Source organism: Pyrgilauda ruficollis, unplaced genomic scaffold, assembly GCF_017590135.1.
Source record: "Pyrgilauda ruficollis isolate IOZ18807 unplaced genomic scaffold, ASM1759013v1 scaffold4, whole genome shotgun sequence".
NCBI lineage: Eukaryota > Metazoa > Chordata > Aves > Passeriformes > Passeridae > Pyrgilauda > Pyrgilauda ruficollis.
The window spans coordinates 18,358,989-18,375,384 of record NW_024525489.1 but is presented as its reverse complement, the minus strand read 5'-3'; the positions used below and the strand labels follow the sequence as shown (position 1 = coordinate 18,375,384).

Below are 16,396 nucleotides of genomic sequence, written 5' to 3'. Positions count from 1 at the left end.
CCAAGATCAAGCAAGAATGATTGAAAACTTTTGTAGTGGAATTGTGGGAGAATTTTTTTTTGTTTAAGTAATTCTTTCCATCCCTTCTATTCTCTCATATGCACTATCCCCTCAGTGTGATTGTAGCAGCATCAGGCAGTGAGCTGAACCAGGAACTGATGCAAGATTTAAAAAATAAAAAACAACCTACTGCAAAGGACAGTAAATATTGAGAAAAAAATGAAAGGCAGAACACTGTCTGCTTAAGCAAGCAAAACTGGCAGAAGAGGTGGTCATTAAAACAGAGTATGACTGATTGACAATTTATTAGGGGTTTCCAAGGTTGTGAGTTTTTAGATAAATACCTGTTTCTCTTTTTAAACTCTCACTATAGCTGAGCAAATCACTTTTGATCTCCTCATTTGCCTAGTTATTAATTTCATTATTAATTTATTTTACATTATTAAATTCTTTAATGCTGCACAGTATTCTTAGTGGAAGAAGTTTTAGAGTCACAGGTAGGTTTTGACTATTGTGTTAATGAATGAAATGATTGAGCTATTTAAAGGGATCTTTAATACTGCATCTTAATACAGATCTTAACACTGCATCTTATGGGCAACAAGATGAGGAAAGAAAAAAAAAGGAGAGACCTTTAATGTCAATATGATCTTTTAAGGTTGAAATCTAATAATTGCTTTGATTGAATATTAAGACTGCTGTGTCCTTGCTCTAACAAATATCTGCTAGCTGATTACTGCTTGACTAAGGAGAGAGTGTGTTACTGAAAATTCAAATAAAACAAAACATAAGCAAGATTTTTTTTGCTTTAAATTACATTGCATAAAAAGAAAGTGTGGAGGAAGAAGTACTGAGAAATATTGTAAGAGAATGAAGGAAAACCTCTCAACATAAAGGAGACCAGAACAGAAGTGGTAGAAGAGAGTGTGGGAGAATGAGGGTATAAAGAGCAGGTATAAAGCGAGGGTATAAAATATCTGTACAGGAATCTTTTGCAATTAAAGTGCGTATAGTAGTTGCATATAAAAATGACAATTTTTAAATATTGTGTAGATACAGAGATCAGAAGATACAAATGTAGATACAAATGCATCAGAACTCAATTTTTTTGCTTTAAATGCCATTGCATAAAAAGAAAGTGTGGAGGAAGAAGTACTGAGAAATATTGTAAGAGAATGAAGGAAAACCACTCAACATAAAGGAGACCAGAACAGAAGTGGTAGAAGAGAGTGTGGGAGAATGAGGGTATAAAGAGCAGGTATAAAGCGAGGGTATAAAATATCTGTACAGGAATCTTTTGCAATTAAAGTGCGTATAGTAGTTGCATATAAAAATGACAATTTTTAAATATTGTGTAGATACAGAGATCAGAAGATACAAATGTAGATACAAATGCATCAGAACTCTTTCTGTTTCTCCCAAAAGGATTCAACAGTCTGTCTTGACATTTCACAGCAGAGATGGCCAACCTAATGATGCTGAAGAAAGTTAGAAAATTAATTTTTTGACAGACTACCCACTTTCTGTGTAGGTTGATGCTTATGTTCATTCATGACACTGAAGAATTAGGTGTGGGTCTCCAGAAGGTATCACCAAATAAAGAACAATTTTTTCTTGCAAGGTGTGTTGTGGAAAGATCAATACAAGTCTTTCTTGAAAGACCTTTGTTTATGACAGGTCTTCCAAAATCACTGTAATTTCTATTTCTGGCATAATATTTTGCTTTTCTGTTCTGTATTGTGAAAATGCTGAACAGGTTGTGAAAGACATCCTGATTTATCATGTATAAACCTTTCATTAAATCCTTATTTACCCTGCTATTTTCTAAGACACTCGATCTGGAAAGACTGTGTAAGAATCACCTCTGGTGAGGACCGAAAAGGAGGAGAAGCGTCTGTATATGTGAGACCATAAAATGGTCTCATTTTGGGCTGAAATGACTTGCAGTTCTATTGTTTTATCATGAAAAACCACAATAGTCATGAGATCTTCCACAGGCTTTGTCTCAGTCTAAAGTCAACAGTTAAATGTTTTTCTTGGAAAGAATGGAAAACTCATACTGAGTCTACATCTAAAACCAGATTTAAACTAAAAGTTACATTACAGAGAAGAAATAATATCACTCTTCATCAGTAGCATCATTTTTCCTTTCCCTGATTATAAAAATATTTTAGAGTAGCTCATTCGTGAACTCTCTGTGATCATCAAGTTTGACCCTAAATTGCTACATGAGTGTGTTTCAGCATTATCTGTGCAAGTGCCTCTTAAGTGTTGAATATTCTTAGTGCTTGATTTAGTAATGCTCCCTCTGGAGATTTTTTACTTTGTGCCAATAAACCTGACTTATTTAGAGCTGTTGGCTCTGGTCCACTATTTCTTTGTTAAATGTTTAGCACTTGTAAGTGTTGTGACCCTTTTGGCAATGCAAGTAATCCTAATTCCAGCAATTTACACTTGTCACTTTGCTTTAAACTCCATTACTGCACACTGAAATTCTCCATAAAATGGTTTGGAGACCATTTAACAAATAACAAATTGGAGATAGAGGGATTTTGTCCATTATGTCACAATTAATTATTTATCACGATTTTGGTTTTATGTTACAGAACTGTGACCTGGCCCAGCAGAGCATTGTTCATATTGTTCAGAATCCACAGATCTGTCAGAACAAGGAGAGGACAGAAGATAGCTGTGTTGGAGGTGTTCTGAAAACCTTGAAAAGAGAACCTGAGAGTTTAACTCGCATAGATCTCAGTACCAGCATCCTCCCATCAGTCTCTGCAGGGCTGGCAGTTATTCTGGATCCTGGAAAAAACAATGTTTCCCTTCCCGCTGAAAAATCAGGTAATTCAGAGACCTAGTACATTCCAATATACATTTCTAAATGTGTCTTTGTCTTTCTTAGGGAGTACAGTTCTAGTTCCATACCACAAGGAAAAAGCCCCCAAAATATATGGTTTATTTTATTTATTAAACAAAAAATACAACAATATTAAGATGATAAGCATCTTACGTATGTTCTAGAAAAATGATTTTGCTTTGTGGATAAAATTAGTGTTTTCTTGTGTTGCTCCTGTATCTAACTTGTATTATGCTGATATTTTTATAAATCATTATAAGATGGCAAAACTCCCAGAGGTCTATGATAAGGCAAAATGTGGTCTCTGTAAAATTTCCATTATAGAAGTGTCCTTAACTAGAATGTTGGGCAGCTTATGCCTTGCAAATGTGCTTAATTCCCAATCTGTTGGGATGCTTTCATACCCATACACTTTATAAAAAAATATTTACAATCTATTTAAGATTTATTAAAGCTTTGCTGGCACAACACATGATGGTGATGATTCATACTATGGACATTTGTAGTTCTTCATCCACCAAATGGTTACTGAGAATATCTTAATTGTGAAAAATAATCTGAGGCACAAGTTACTGCAAAATGATCTTACTGACACGGTGTTGCCCTAGTGAAGGTACATCATTCTGTGCAATACCAGATACTGTTGTGATTTATCATAATAGTCTATCAGAGATGTCTTTTTATAAAGAACAGTATACAAATACCCTTTTTGCACAGTGCAGAAGGTGATAGCAAACATATCTATACAGAGTACAGAAGATAAATTGTGAATGACAGAGATACCTCTGTGACTCACCTGGCCACAGAAATCATCTTGCTTAACAAAATGGCTACTAAAACTGTTAAAATAACTTCTAGAGAATTTATTAAGTAGCTCATGCAGAAAATATACAATCCATGGGAGGGTCACAGAAGTATTCCACAACTGACTTGGTCAACCTCTCTCTGCCAACTAATGATGAATGAGTGCGGTTTAGGAGCAAATTAGTACCCAGCTTAATGATCCACATCTCCCAGTCTGAATGAGTAATGAGATAAGAGGGGTGCATGATAATTTAACTCCAGTAAACTAGGGACAGGGCTTCAGCCTGGGCTTACTCTCAGATGAAAGGCAAATGTATGAGCTTTTAACCATTACCACATATTTATTTTTTCATTACTGTACATATGTAGAGGGATTTAATAGCTGTGCTTGACTTTACAGAATAGTTGATACATGTGCAAGGACTTAAAATGTGTCATGTGACATGTTTGTCCACAGACTACAAACTCTGTGAAGCTAAGCTTAAACTGATAGGTGTCTTCCATTGCAGCAAATATTTTCATAGCAGAATGCATGAGGACAAAATGTATCGATAAAATATGTGGGTTAGTTTTATCTGTGATTAAAATATAAAGACTTTTATCATAGATAAAAAAAAGAAAGAAGACCCACTCTAATAACTGATAGTTCTTTGTGGAAGGATAATAATAATAAGTTCTTTTTAAGGGCCTGTTAACTTCTTTCCTTCTTTTGATTCTCACTATTTAAATTTGTCCCTTTTTCTGTTCAGCTCCATCCCTTTGTTCAATACGGGAACTATATTTTTCCTTATGGATTTGGGTTGGGTTAATTTGTAGTCACTTAAAAAGAAAAAAAAAAAAAAAAGACAGAAAGATTATTCCAAAGGCTAGTTTTGCAGTAAACTTTACTGTGTAGCAAGGATTTCCTTTGGCATAAATGAAATTACTAATAGTAGTAGGAATGAGTGGTTTAAGAAAGTAGGGTACCATCACTGATAGCTGAAATTATACTTACCAAGCTGTTGTCCTAGGAGATGAATGGTTGTGGCAATCAGTCTACAGCAGCAACCTAGACAGGTGAATGAAGTATAATTTTTATTGTTCCATGTGTATGTGACAAATTTAAACATACAATTTAGAGGCAAACATTTAATTAATTGAGTAAATTAATATTGTTTAGTCTGACATGCTACACATCTATTCCATAATTGCAGCAGTAAACACTGAGACTATAAGTCTTTCTGAAGCCTAAATTATTTTTATTTGTTATGCTGACCCCATGTTCCTGCTCTGATTTTATTTGCCCTCCTTTGAATTCTGAGGAAGAAGGTTTGTGGTAATTTGCACATCACAAGAGCTTCTCTCAGAAGCTTTAGCAGCATTTGACTGCTAAAATAATATTTTTGAAGTATTTATCTGACTGCTTAGAGGCCAAAATTTCACCAGACAAACCAGGAGAGAGGCAATTCTTGTTATGCTGTACTGCTATTATATAAGCAATATACTTAGGTAGTATGAGCTGATGCACATGATGAGACAAAATCCCGTATGGCCTGGCAGTAACTAAAACCAGTATAATTCACTGTTTTGATGACTAAACTGTTAGAAGGATCAGGAGAAGAGTCATGAGAATCCTACAGAAGTGCTCATCATGATTGGTTTATATTTGTTTTGGCATCTGTGAAGTGGAAGTTTGGTAATGTGGGAAAATGACATCTTACCAGCTGTCTTGGGATTTTAGCTCTCATTGTCTAGAAAGTGCAAGCCAGTAAATACAAATACCAGACATGGATTTTAACTTGCCAGGAAATCAACCACCAATGGAAGTTATCCTAGCTTACAAGAATTCTCCACATTTGTCCACTTAAAAAAAATGTACAACATTTTTTTCTGAAACGTGAAGATTAGACTTCAACCTAGAAGTACTATGGATGGTGCTAGGCAGGAAGTCAGACTGCAGAATCCCGTTCCCTCCCCTTTTTAAATGTATGACTGATGTCAAGCAAATTTGTAATATGAAAAAAATAGTTCAACAGAATATGTTTTCTGTAAGCTGACGTGAATGTTGTTACTTACGTAATTTCCAGGTTAATCCATTATCAGCTGGTTTATTATTTTGCTTGAATCAAGTAGATGTGGTCATTGTTACTTAGGGTTTTTTATTTTCAACTTTTAAATAAATGTTCATGTGGTCAGTTCCAAATAAAAATCATGGTGTTCTTTCAATAGACAAATGCCTGCATGCAAGGCACCTCTGTTTCCTTATCTTTGCATCCTCTTCTCTTCAGAGAAGAGTTAATAAAGTACTGGTATATATCAACTTAGTTATGCCAAGCTGTAAATTCTAGCAAAAAGGGGGATTGATTGTTTTCTGTCTAGTTAGGAAATGCTTTACAGAAGCTCAATATATGTTTAGACTTCTTGGCTTTCCCAATAATGCAAGTATCAGTTAAGGCAGATGAAACTGTCATTACCAAAACCTCAGTATTTTTAGTGATGCATAAAGTGATGAACTGGTGCCCATTCCACGTAAGAGCTGGATTCCATGAAAGAGACAGTAAAATACACTTAGAAGGGAAAGCCACAATTTAGGGTGTGGCTAGTCAGATCTGTTCATACTTCTGAGGCAAGCCCTAGTGAATAAAAAAACCCTATATCAATTTAACCATTTAAATTGCTGACACTTGCAAATAGTTTTTGAATAGTATTCTGATAACTATGTGTTAAAAATTCCTGTGCCCTGTAATTGATATTACACTTTATTTTAGTTCTTTCACTCAAAAGCCTAAAAGGATAAGAATTTTTGTGTCAAATCTGTCTGAAGTAAATGAGTAGTCTAAACTCCTGAAGTACTGTAAAATTACTTCACAGTTTTATAGACCTTGATCTAAAATTAGATCCAGGGATATGGTGTACATCTACCTCCCCATTTGCATGTGGTTCTGGGCTGAGTACCATGACCCAGTACCAAGCTGAGAACAACTGCAGCTATTTCTTATCCCTTTTTGAGAATTTCAACAAAACGTGAGCACTCATTCTTTCAGAATGGCTTCCAGCATGGAAAAAATATTTTTATTGTCACTCAGAAATATGAAGCTCTGACCTAATATTGCTTTTCTGTGTTACAAATCCAAATATCTAAGAATTTACTATTCCCTTAAAAGAGATAAAAAAGGATTGCTAAAATTTCTTGTGTCATTTAACTGCTTTTTTTTTTTGAAAGGAAACTAATCAGTTCTCTGATAAAGTTTCCTTAAAGTTTCCTGATTAGTTCCTAACTAATCAATTTCCTCAGATAAAGATTTTTTTTCCCTTTGGCATGTGTACAAATAATTTGTGGCTTAATTATAACATTAATTAATTAATTAATTAAATATACTTTAAGTCCATGGTATTGTAAATCAGTCACTTGAATAAGGAAAATCAGTATTCTACACCATTTACATTTAGTAATTAGGCCTTTTTTCCTAGAGTTATCAACATTTTGTTTTAGAAACAAATTTCCAGAGTGCTTATACTGACCTTTCTTAAATTGCTTGAAATATTACTACAGCATTTCCTGGTGATTACATGATTCTTATGATAGTCCTCTTTCACAGACATCCATTTGAATAAGATTCATATTGCTGGACAAGAAAAAATTTGCAACCAATGTATTCTTTCAGTCGACATATTCAAGTAACTAGTTAGGTTACTATTTATTTTTGGATTTGGTGCCCTGACAGTTTACTTTTGTATTAGGCTTAAACTACTTTTAATTTAAATGAAAATGCATCAAGCAGCTCATTGTGATTTAGCCTACATTTGATTCAGATTTTTATAATATATTATTTTAGAAACTTTTAAATATTCAATGCAATACTAATTTGAGAATCAATCTACAGCCAGAAAAGGGAAGGTATTAATTTATCTTTTTAAGAAATGCAGAACAAAATACCAACTCAGAAATAATACACTAATCTTGATTTTAACAAATAATTTCGGGGAAGCAAGGCTGCATTTTTCTTCATTACATGCTGTAAATTTACTGTATATAGAATTCTGTTTGAAAGTTCAATACAAATTTTTACAAAATTCCTGCATTTGCAGCTCTCTGTGTGCTAGTGGTTAGCTTAATTTCTAGTACTGTGCATTCATTACATACATTAAACTGTTAGACTTTCACTGTTAGGCCTTTTATCTTAAATTTGCTGTCCAGGTACAATGCCATAATCTGATGTTCATTGCAGTGATGTGTTATAGTCACAAAAGTTGAGTTCATTGACCTGAGAGCTCTTTTAAAAGAGAAACTGGAACTAAAGCACTTGTCTTCCTCTCTGCTTTTCCTTTCTTATTTGATAGTTTTATACTTCTTGTCCCTGTCCTGAATCTCCATTGTGCTCTTCACTGCTTCCATTATTTTTTGTTTTGCCAGCTACCTTTCATGTGTGTTCCATACCTATGAGATATTCTACCCATTTGCAGTCCCTCATGCATGTTTTAGGTTTTTTTTTGTTTTGTTTTGTTTTGTTTTACAAGCTTTTGTGATGTGATGCCTCCTAAGACAAAGATGTGTGCAGCTACATGCCTCTTTGTTGATTTGGTAGTCACATTGCTCACATACTTGATGCAAGCACATTGTGCCTGACTAGATTGTCACAGTGTTAGAATGTGTTTTTCAGAAGTAACCATCTTTTAAGTATGTGCATCTCAGGTCTAAAAGTCCATCTGTATTTATAGAAGAGTATGGCAATATAATTTTCATAGTGTAAAGACACATTGGATTTCATTTTAACTAAATTGCACTAAATATTTCCTATGTATTGAATGAGAATTTTTCAAAAATGTTAAATTCCCAAGCTGTTTGGTAAATGTTGTATGACAGAAGTTGTTGAATTATGATCCATATTTGAAGCTGCAATATCCAGAAGGGTTTTTATTGATGATCCAATGAAATGGTGGTTAGAGTGCTCTAGCTCCACTTGCTTTTGACTGCTAAAATATATTGCAGTCCTAGAGTCATGGAATTGTTTAGGTTGGAAGAGACCTTAAGGTCATTGAGTCCAAAGGTTAACACATCACTACCAAGTCCACCACTGAACTATGTTCCTAAGTGCCACATCTGAACTTTAAATACCTCCAGGAATGGTGACTCAACTCCTTCCCTGGGCAGCTTGTTAGTGTCAGTATATATTAAATTATGCCTCTTGATGCTGTACTTTCTTGGATTATGCTGTATGAGTACGTTCAGAGGAACGTACTCATTTTCCCCTAGGAAAATGCTTCCTGTTAAAAATAGGATAATGTTTCTAAAACAGTACTCCTGTTTTGATGAACAGCAAAAAAGAAGTTTTTTGGATACAAACCACAAAACCACAGAATTGCTATTATGTGAGATCAAATATATTGCCTATCTGAATCTGGTTCTCTTCTTTTAATAATTTCCTATTTTGTATACAATAATTCAAAAGAAAAGATGTTCTTATTACAGAAAGTTTTATTTAGAGAAGGAGTATTCCCCTTTTCAAATAATCACCCATGTACCCCTGTCTGATTATCGTTCATATTTGTTATCTGGGCAAGTTGACAAGATTGGTAATGGTATTTTCTATTTTGATCTTCATTGGAAAAAAAAAGAGTCTCCAGTGTCAATTCAAGGCTTGATTGCAGAAGAGAGGGAGAGTTTTCAGCCCAGAAATTAACTATTTCTAATTCTTTCAACATTTCTTTTAAGAGAGTTAAGCTTAAGAAAACTATTCTTCTTCCAGTAGGGTTATGAAAATTTGTCATTACAAAGTCCTTGGAAGTTTGCTTTTATGTATATTTTATCTTCTTTTAGGGTTATTAACCCTTGACAATTCACTGCAGCAGTACTTCCAAATTCTATATATAAAAATTGATATCCCCTCTTCACCTTCTAGCAACAGCAGAAAGTGATTTTATAAGACATTAGCATAATGGAACCTTTTCAATAAAATGATAAATTGAGCCCATTTCAGAAAACAGAACGCATACTTGATAATTTATTGCAGCCAGTGCCATGCTGGAGACCTCATTCATATCATATGCTTTTAATGCTGATGAGAATGGTGCCATTTTCCCATCACACCTTGCATGTCTGTGAAATTAATTTGAGAGGAAAAAATTTAAAAAGTGCTCTTTTCTAATAGAGGCTAAAGCTCTTCCGGGAATGCTTATCTTTACATGACATAATTATCTCTCATGAATGTTTCTAATTCCTTTATTGTTTTTAGAGGCCCTTCCATGTTAATTGAACAGTGCCATTTGCTGACTCCCCTGTGTCAACCGGTGGGGTGGAACAGAGTTGTGCTCTTACAATGTATTTTGATTGGTTTTGAGGGACAGCATGGATGGACTTTCTTTCAAGTGCATCGCTTGCCTCTTTACACCCCCATCTGGAGGTGACATTTGTAGGTGGAAAATGTTCTGTACTGATTAAACAAAACTATGCATTGTACATTTTCCAGAATAATTGTTGGCATGAATTTATAACTGATGCTACTAGGAAAAATAGGAAAGTAACACTTAGGAAACATCCCTTAAGTATAAAAATATTGATAATAGAGTTTTAGGGTGATTCTTTTTTGACAGGATGAGTCCAATTATGAGGCACAAGTAAAAATCATAAAATCATAGAATGGTTTGCGTTAGGAGGGATCTTAAAGGTCATTGAGTTCCAACCCCTCTGCCATAGACACCTTTCACTAGACCAGGTTGCTCAAAGCCCATCCAACCCGCCAGGGTTGGGGCATCCACAACTTTTCTGGGCAACTTGTTCCAGTGCCTCACCACCCTTCTTCAGTAAAGAACTTCTTTCTTATATCCAACCTAAACCCACGCTCTGTTATTTTAAAGCCATTCTCCCCTGTTCTGTCACTGCATGCCCTTGCATATACTTCCTCCCCAGCCTCCTTGTAGTCCCCTTTAGGTAGGGGAATGCTGCTACAAGGGCTTCCAGGACTTCCCATTTCTGGGCAGAGCAACCTCAACTCTCTCAGCTTGTCTTTACAGCAGAGGTGCTCCAGACCTCTGGTCATCTCCTTGGCCTTCTGGATCCACTCCAACACATCCACATCCTTTTGTTGGTGTCCCAGAACTGGATACATGACTCCAGGTGGGGTCTCATGAGAGTACAGGGGGAGGATCACCTCTCTTGCCTTGCTGGCCATGGTTCTCTTGATGCAGCCCAGGATGGAGGAGGCTTTCTGGGCTGTGAGCACCTACTGCAGGTCATCTTCTCATCCACCAATGCCCCCAAGCCCTTCTCCTCAGGTCTGTTCTCAACCCGTTCTCAACCCATGCCCAGCCTGTGGCTGTGCTTGGGATTTCTCTGACTCACATGCAGGACCTTGCACTTGGCCTGGTTGAACTCCCTGAGGTTTGCATCGGCCCATCTCTCAAGTGTCAGGGTCCCTCTGGATGGGATCCCTTCCCCCCGGTGTCTCAACTGCGCCACAGCACTGCACAGGTGACCCATGAGGAGCATCACTTGTCACTTGTCTCCACCTGGACATTTCTTCATTCTACCGAACCATGCCTTTGCCTTCTGCCACTTGGATGGTGCATCTGGAGCACTTACTGGTAAAGAGTGAGATAAAAAAGTTACTGAGTATCTCAGCCTTCTCCATCTCCTGGGTAAACAGTTCTCCTGTTTCTTTTTTGAGCAGGCCCACATTTTCCCTAGTCCTCCTATCACTGACCTACCCATAGAAGCTTTTCTTTTGTTCTTGATGTTCCTGAAAATATTTGATTCTATTAGGGCTTTAGCTGTCCTGACCTGAACTTTGGCTGCTTGGACAACCTCTGAGTATTCCTCCAAGGCTTCCTGTCCTTACTTCCACCCTCTGTAGGATTCCATTTTGTGTTTCAGGTTGTCCAAGAGTTCCATATTCATCCGTGCAGGCCCTCTGACTTCCTCTGTGTTAGGATACATCACTTCTAATCTTTGAAGAGGTGATCCTTGAATATTAACCAGTTTTCTTGTTCCCCTCTTTCCTCCAGGGCTTTATCCCATGGCATTCCAAGAATGCCTAAAGTTCATTAAATAAACGGTAGTTGCTGCCACTGTGCAGCTTAGTACTTGCACTACGTGGTCTCTCTTAGGATCTCTGAGCCCTCGAAATGACAGGAATCAGTTTGTGCTCAAGTCATGTGCTCAGCATTCATTAATGTCATTGGGAGCACTGTGCACACAGCAAGGACACTGGGAGAACAGACCCATTGAAAAGGCTTGATCTACAGAAAGTGATTACATGGAAGAGATTAAGAAATTCTGTTGGTAGTAGAAGGTAAAAATAGCTTTGCAAAACACACCCTGCTTTCTCCTTATAAATACAAATAATTTCAGTGGGACTAAATTTGAACTTCTGTGAAAGAAAATGATCATTGGATTTGGCAGGGGAAGACGGATTCTCTGGTTTTGGTTTGGTGGTTTTTGGTTGGTTTTTTTTTTTTTTTTTTTTTTGTTTGTTTTTTTTTTTTGTTGTTGTTTTTTTTGTTTTTTTGTTTTGTTTTGTTTCTACTGCAACTCTTCATAGGGATTGTCCTAGTAAGCCACCATGTTTGCTAAGCACCATCAGTCACTTTCCAAGCTTCCATGGTGCCCTGCTGGTGCAACAGTCAGTTCTCTGGGTCTTGGCATTGACTTGTCAAAATATAGGAATAGAGAAAAAGAAACATATGAGTATGGAGATGGGGTCTTTGGGTGCAGGGTGAGGGAACAGAAGGACATCATGCTCCAAGCTGAGCCTGTTCATCATGTACTGTTCTCATTGATGCTCTGCTTCCTGCAACACTGCACAACTTGTCAGGGATTTTATTATAAGCTCCTGGTTTTATTATAAGCTCCTGCTTTTCAGTGCTGGCTGACATGATGTTATTGCCTTTTTGCTATGAAGGAGGTTTAACCAAATTTGTAAAAAAGATTGGAAGTTCACTTGAGCAACAAAAATTGCAGGAGGCACAGCTCCAGTCCTTTTGTTCACCACAGTTTGCTCTTTAGTCTTGTCATACAGTAAATATTCAGCATATATTACTGGGAGGAAACTCTGACTGGCAACAGTTGATTTCTGATTTAAAGGTATATCACTTGGCAACTGAATTTTTTTCTACTGCAACTCTTCCCTAATAATTAGCCTCCACTGATTATTTTTGGGGTAGCTGAATCAAACATCAGTAATGTCTTAAATGAAGTCTGTGCTGGTGATATGGCCAGGTGAAGATCGTGATTGACATTATCAGAGCATTTTTTCAAGCAAATTTTACTTCTCTTCAAAAGAATGTTGTGTTTATTCTAAAAAAAATTAAATAAATAGCAAAATCTCCACTATCTTCAGCTGTGAAAGATCAAACTTCCTAATTTTGTGCAGATTAGTGATTATGGATATTGCATTTTAATTCCTCTTGATACCCAAAACCAGCTACATATCCTGGTTTCTAAACCCCACAGCATTGTTCACAGTAATTTTTAATTTGTTAAAAACATAATGAGGGAACATAACAAGGGCTGTAGCTGACCTATATTTGACTCATCTTGAGCCATGTCTTCTTTACAACTTTAACCATTGTGAAGTATTTAGGATAGAAATGCAAAAAATCTGTTTCAAACAGAAATGTTACCAGTCTTCGACATTTTCCTCCTAATCTGTAATAGAAATTTTTCAGGTACACTGAATCTAGGGGTGTAAATGTGAACAAACACATTTTGTATCTGCTATCCAGGCACAAAGGTCTCTGTCTGACCAGCAATATGCAGATAAATAAATGTTGCCATATCTAAAAACATCTAGCATTCTCTTTTCTGCACAGTGTCTTTAATATTTCATTTTGCTATCCCTATTCTTCTGTAGCCCCCTCTGGAGTCTCTTTCTCTGGCTAAATGGCTTATAAATATACTATAAATAGGGCAGAACTGCAAGGTTGATTACCTCTGGCACAGATACACAGTAGAACAGGAATCTGCATTAGGTACTGGAGATGTAGATATAATACCTTTATTGTCTTCTAGATTATCATAATTCTTCAAGAGAATCAGCTAGAGATTAAATGCTTACTGATGAAGGAGGTAGGGAGGCAATGGGATCAAATCTTTTCTCTTTAGAACCTGTAGGAATATCTTCTACTTTATAGTGTGAGTTGGGAATTCAGCACTAAAAAGGAGAACCCCTCCAGCACATAACGTTGTCAAACTGTGGAAAGAAAAACAACAAACCAGCTTTCTTAAGTTTATGTGAGATGGCAGGAGGGGAACAGGCTTTTGTAGAGATTAAGAGGTATGAAGCACATCTCAAGTTCAATGTTCAAAATAGTCTTTAAGCATTTCTGTTTAACTTCTACAAAATCAATTTGTTTAATTGATTGGCGTGGCACCCCAGGGAATAACTGAGAGTTCAGCTGGCAGCCTCTGGTTTGGTGTCACACTAACTGGGAGCAGAGTAAAATGAGCTGCTAAAGCTCTGTGCTGTTCATAGATAGGGTGGTGAGGTGTGGAGGCTCTGCAGGTCATGTGGTAGGAATGCTAACGTGGGGCAGAGGGTGGTTTCCTAAACCGACAGGTTGAAGAATGATAGCAGGACTTGGTTTGAATTAATCCAGCAGAGAATTGCTATGCAATCTGTTCTCTAAAATGCAATGAATATTTCATACTGATGTCACATTTGAAGACACTGCATATATAGTATAAAAACATATATAATAACTGTTGAATCAAAGAACATGTTGGTAAATGAACCATATGTATATTGATAATATCTCTTACTGAGAAGACTCACAGGGCCTACACATTACTGCATTCTCTCTTCATCATAGGTTTGCATTAAAGGAAAAAGGTGTAATTAGGAGTTAAAGTGACACATAGCTGCTTAGAAGCTTCAACATTAGCTTCATTCATTCTGATAGAGAAGCCGTTTGATTCCTTCTGGATAATAAAGTGTGTTTTCCTGTTGTTTATGAAGATGATCAAGCCAACAGGTTTATCTGGCTGCAGCCACCCCAAAGGGTCTCTCCAAAGCAAAGTGGGAAAAGGTTATGAGCTGAAGCTCAAAGGTTTCCTGTGTAGAATTATGCACCTTGGCATAGCAAGGGGGATCACTAGACCATAGGTACCATCACCTCTCTGTGAGAAATTTTTGGATGTGTTGAGGTGTCTGTAAGAGTTGCAAGGATACGATTAGTTGGTTTCAAAGTCTGAGACTATTATTTCCATGCTTCTTATCAAATAACAGACGTAGATGCTCAGCAGACTGTACGTGTAAACATGTCAATGAGGATTACTATGATTCCATTTTCTGCACATTTAACTTTAATGTGATGAATCTTGCTGCCTTTCAGCTAATCTCTGGATGGGGAATTCTGTTAGTTAATGCAGAGCTAGAGGTGCTTTGAGGTTTAAGCTCTGAGTTTAGAGTGCACTCTGTCTTTCTCTTTGTCTGTCTTTCCCTTTGTCTTTCCTTTTTTTCCTGAAATACTTTGTTCTGTGTTTTTCTTCCTCTACGGAAGGAAGTTATTTAGCATGTGTTACAACTGAATTGCTTAAAAAAGCTGCTGTTTACTGCCCATTGCTTAAATGCCTAGGCTGGTATTAATAGCCTGTAAAAACTGTATCACTTCTTCCCAAACCCTTTTGGTCAATCGAAGAGATAAAGAAACCTCTTGACTTAGGTTTGTATTTTCAAAACTGTCTTCTAAATGCAAAAGTGTGTTGCTGCACATCCAACATTCCAGTTTAGAGTAAGTGTGAACAGAGTACGCTGAAATTCTAAGCTGACTTTTTTTCTTAAAATCGTTCCTATTCTTTACAGTATAGGTAAAGTATAGATTCTGGTATTGCATTACATAAAAGTGATGCAATGACCGCGCAATTATGTTGACATAACAGAGCATGGTAAAGTACCATTTTCACTCAATCTTTTCCATTTTTCTGGACAAGCCTTTAAGAAAATGATTGCCAATGTATGTCTTTTCACTTGTAAAACCAACTAAGGAACTTCCTCAAAATATTATTTTTATTGAAATAAGTTACTTATGTCATTAAATAGCACATTTCAGAAACTAAATATTTCAATTTTAAAAGTGCAAGTAGTGGTATTTTCTGTCTTCATTGAAAAACATTGTATCACTAAGTTATAGATACATCTTTCCTGAGCCATTTCCCATCTCTCTTTCATTTCTAAGAGAAGCAAATTGTCATTAAAATTCTAGTTTCTGTGGGACCTTCAGTGTCTGGAGCCTGACATGCAGGGCATTGAAGATGAAGAAAAGTATCACAGGTCATTTGAAAAGACAGTTTCTGTGGTACGTTGTTATTGTGCAATTTTTTGTGGCACACTGAAATGTCAGAATAAAACCACTAACAAATTATTTTGTATATTAATGGACAGTCCTCTGAAAGATGTATCTGCAGAATTTATGAATGCAAAGCAAAGATAGAATTGCACATGCTACTGAGAATGGAGCATATAATGGATTTTTACAGATTTTGTACAGCATTGTTTTCTAGGGTGGGTTTTTTTTGTTTGGTTGGATTTCCTTCTCCATTCCTCTCTTAATAATTCCTAGCATTCAATTTACTTTTTTGATTGCCACTGAGCATTGAGCTGACATTTTCATACAACGAGCTATTATAGCCCCAAGATCCTGGTTTTGTGTGATAATAACTAGTCAAAATGATCACTGTTTGGGTAAAATTATTTTTCCTATGCATATCACCTCACATTTATCTACAATGAATTAAATTTTTCATTTTACTCTCACTCA

The 16,396-nt window shown here is 36.3% G+C and overlaps 1 protein-coding gene across 1 annotated transcript in view; it reads left to right on the top strand.

Moving 5' to 3' along the window:
• PRKN (parkin RBR E3 ubiquitin protein ligase) overlaps positions 1-16,396 on the top strand; it is a 677,999-nt gene that overhangs the window by 216,032 nt on the left and 445,571 nt on the right. The window contains exon 3 of the mRNA XM_041477165.1: positions 2,607-2,844. Coding sequence (XP_041333099.1) covers positions 2,607-2,844 — 238 coding nt within the window. The remainder of the gene's footprint in view (positions 1-2,606; positions 2,845-16,396) is intronic.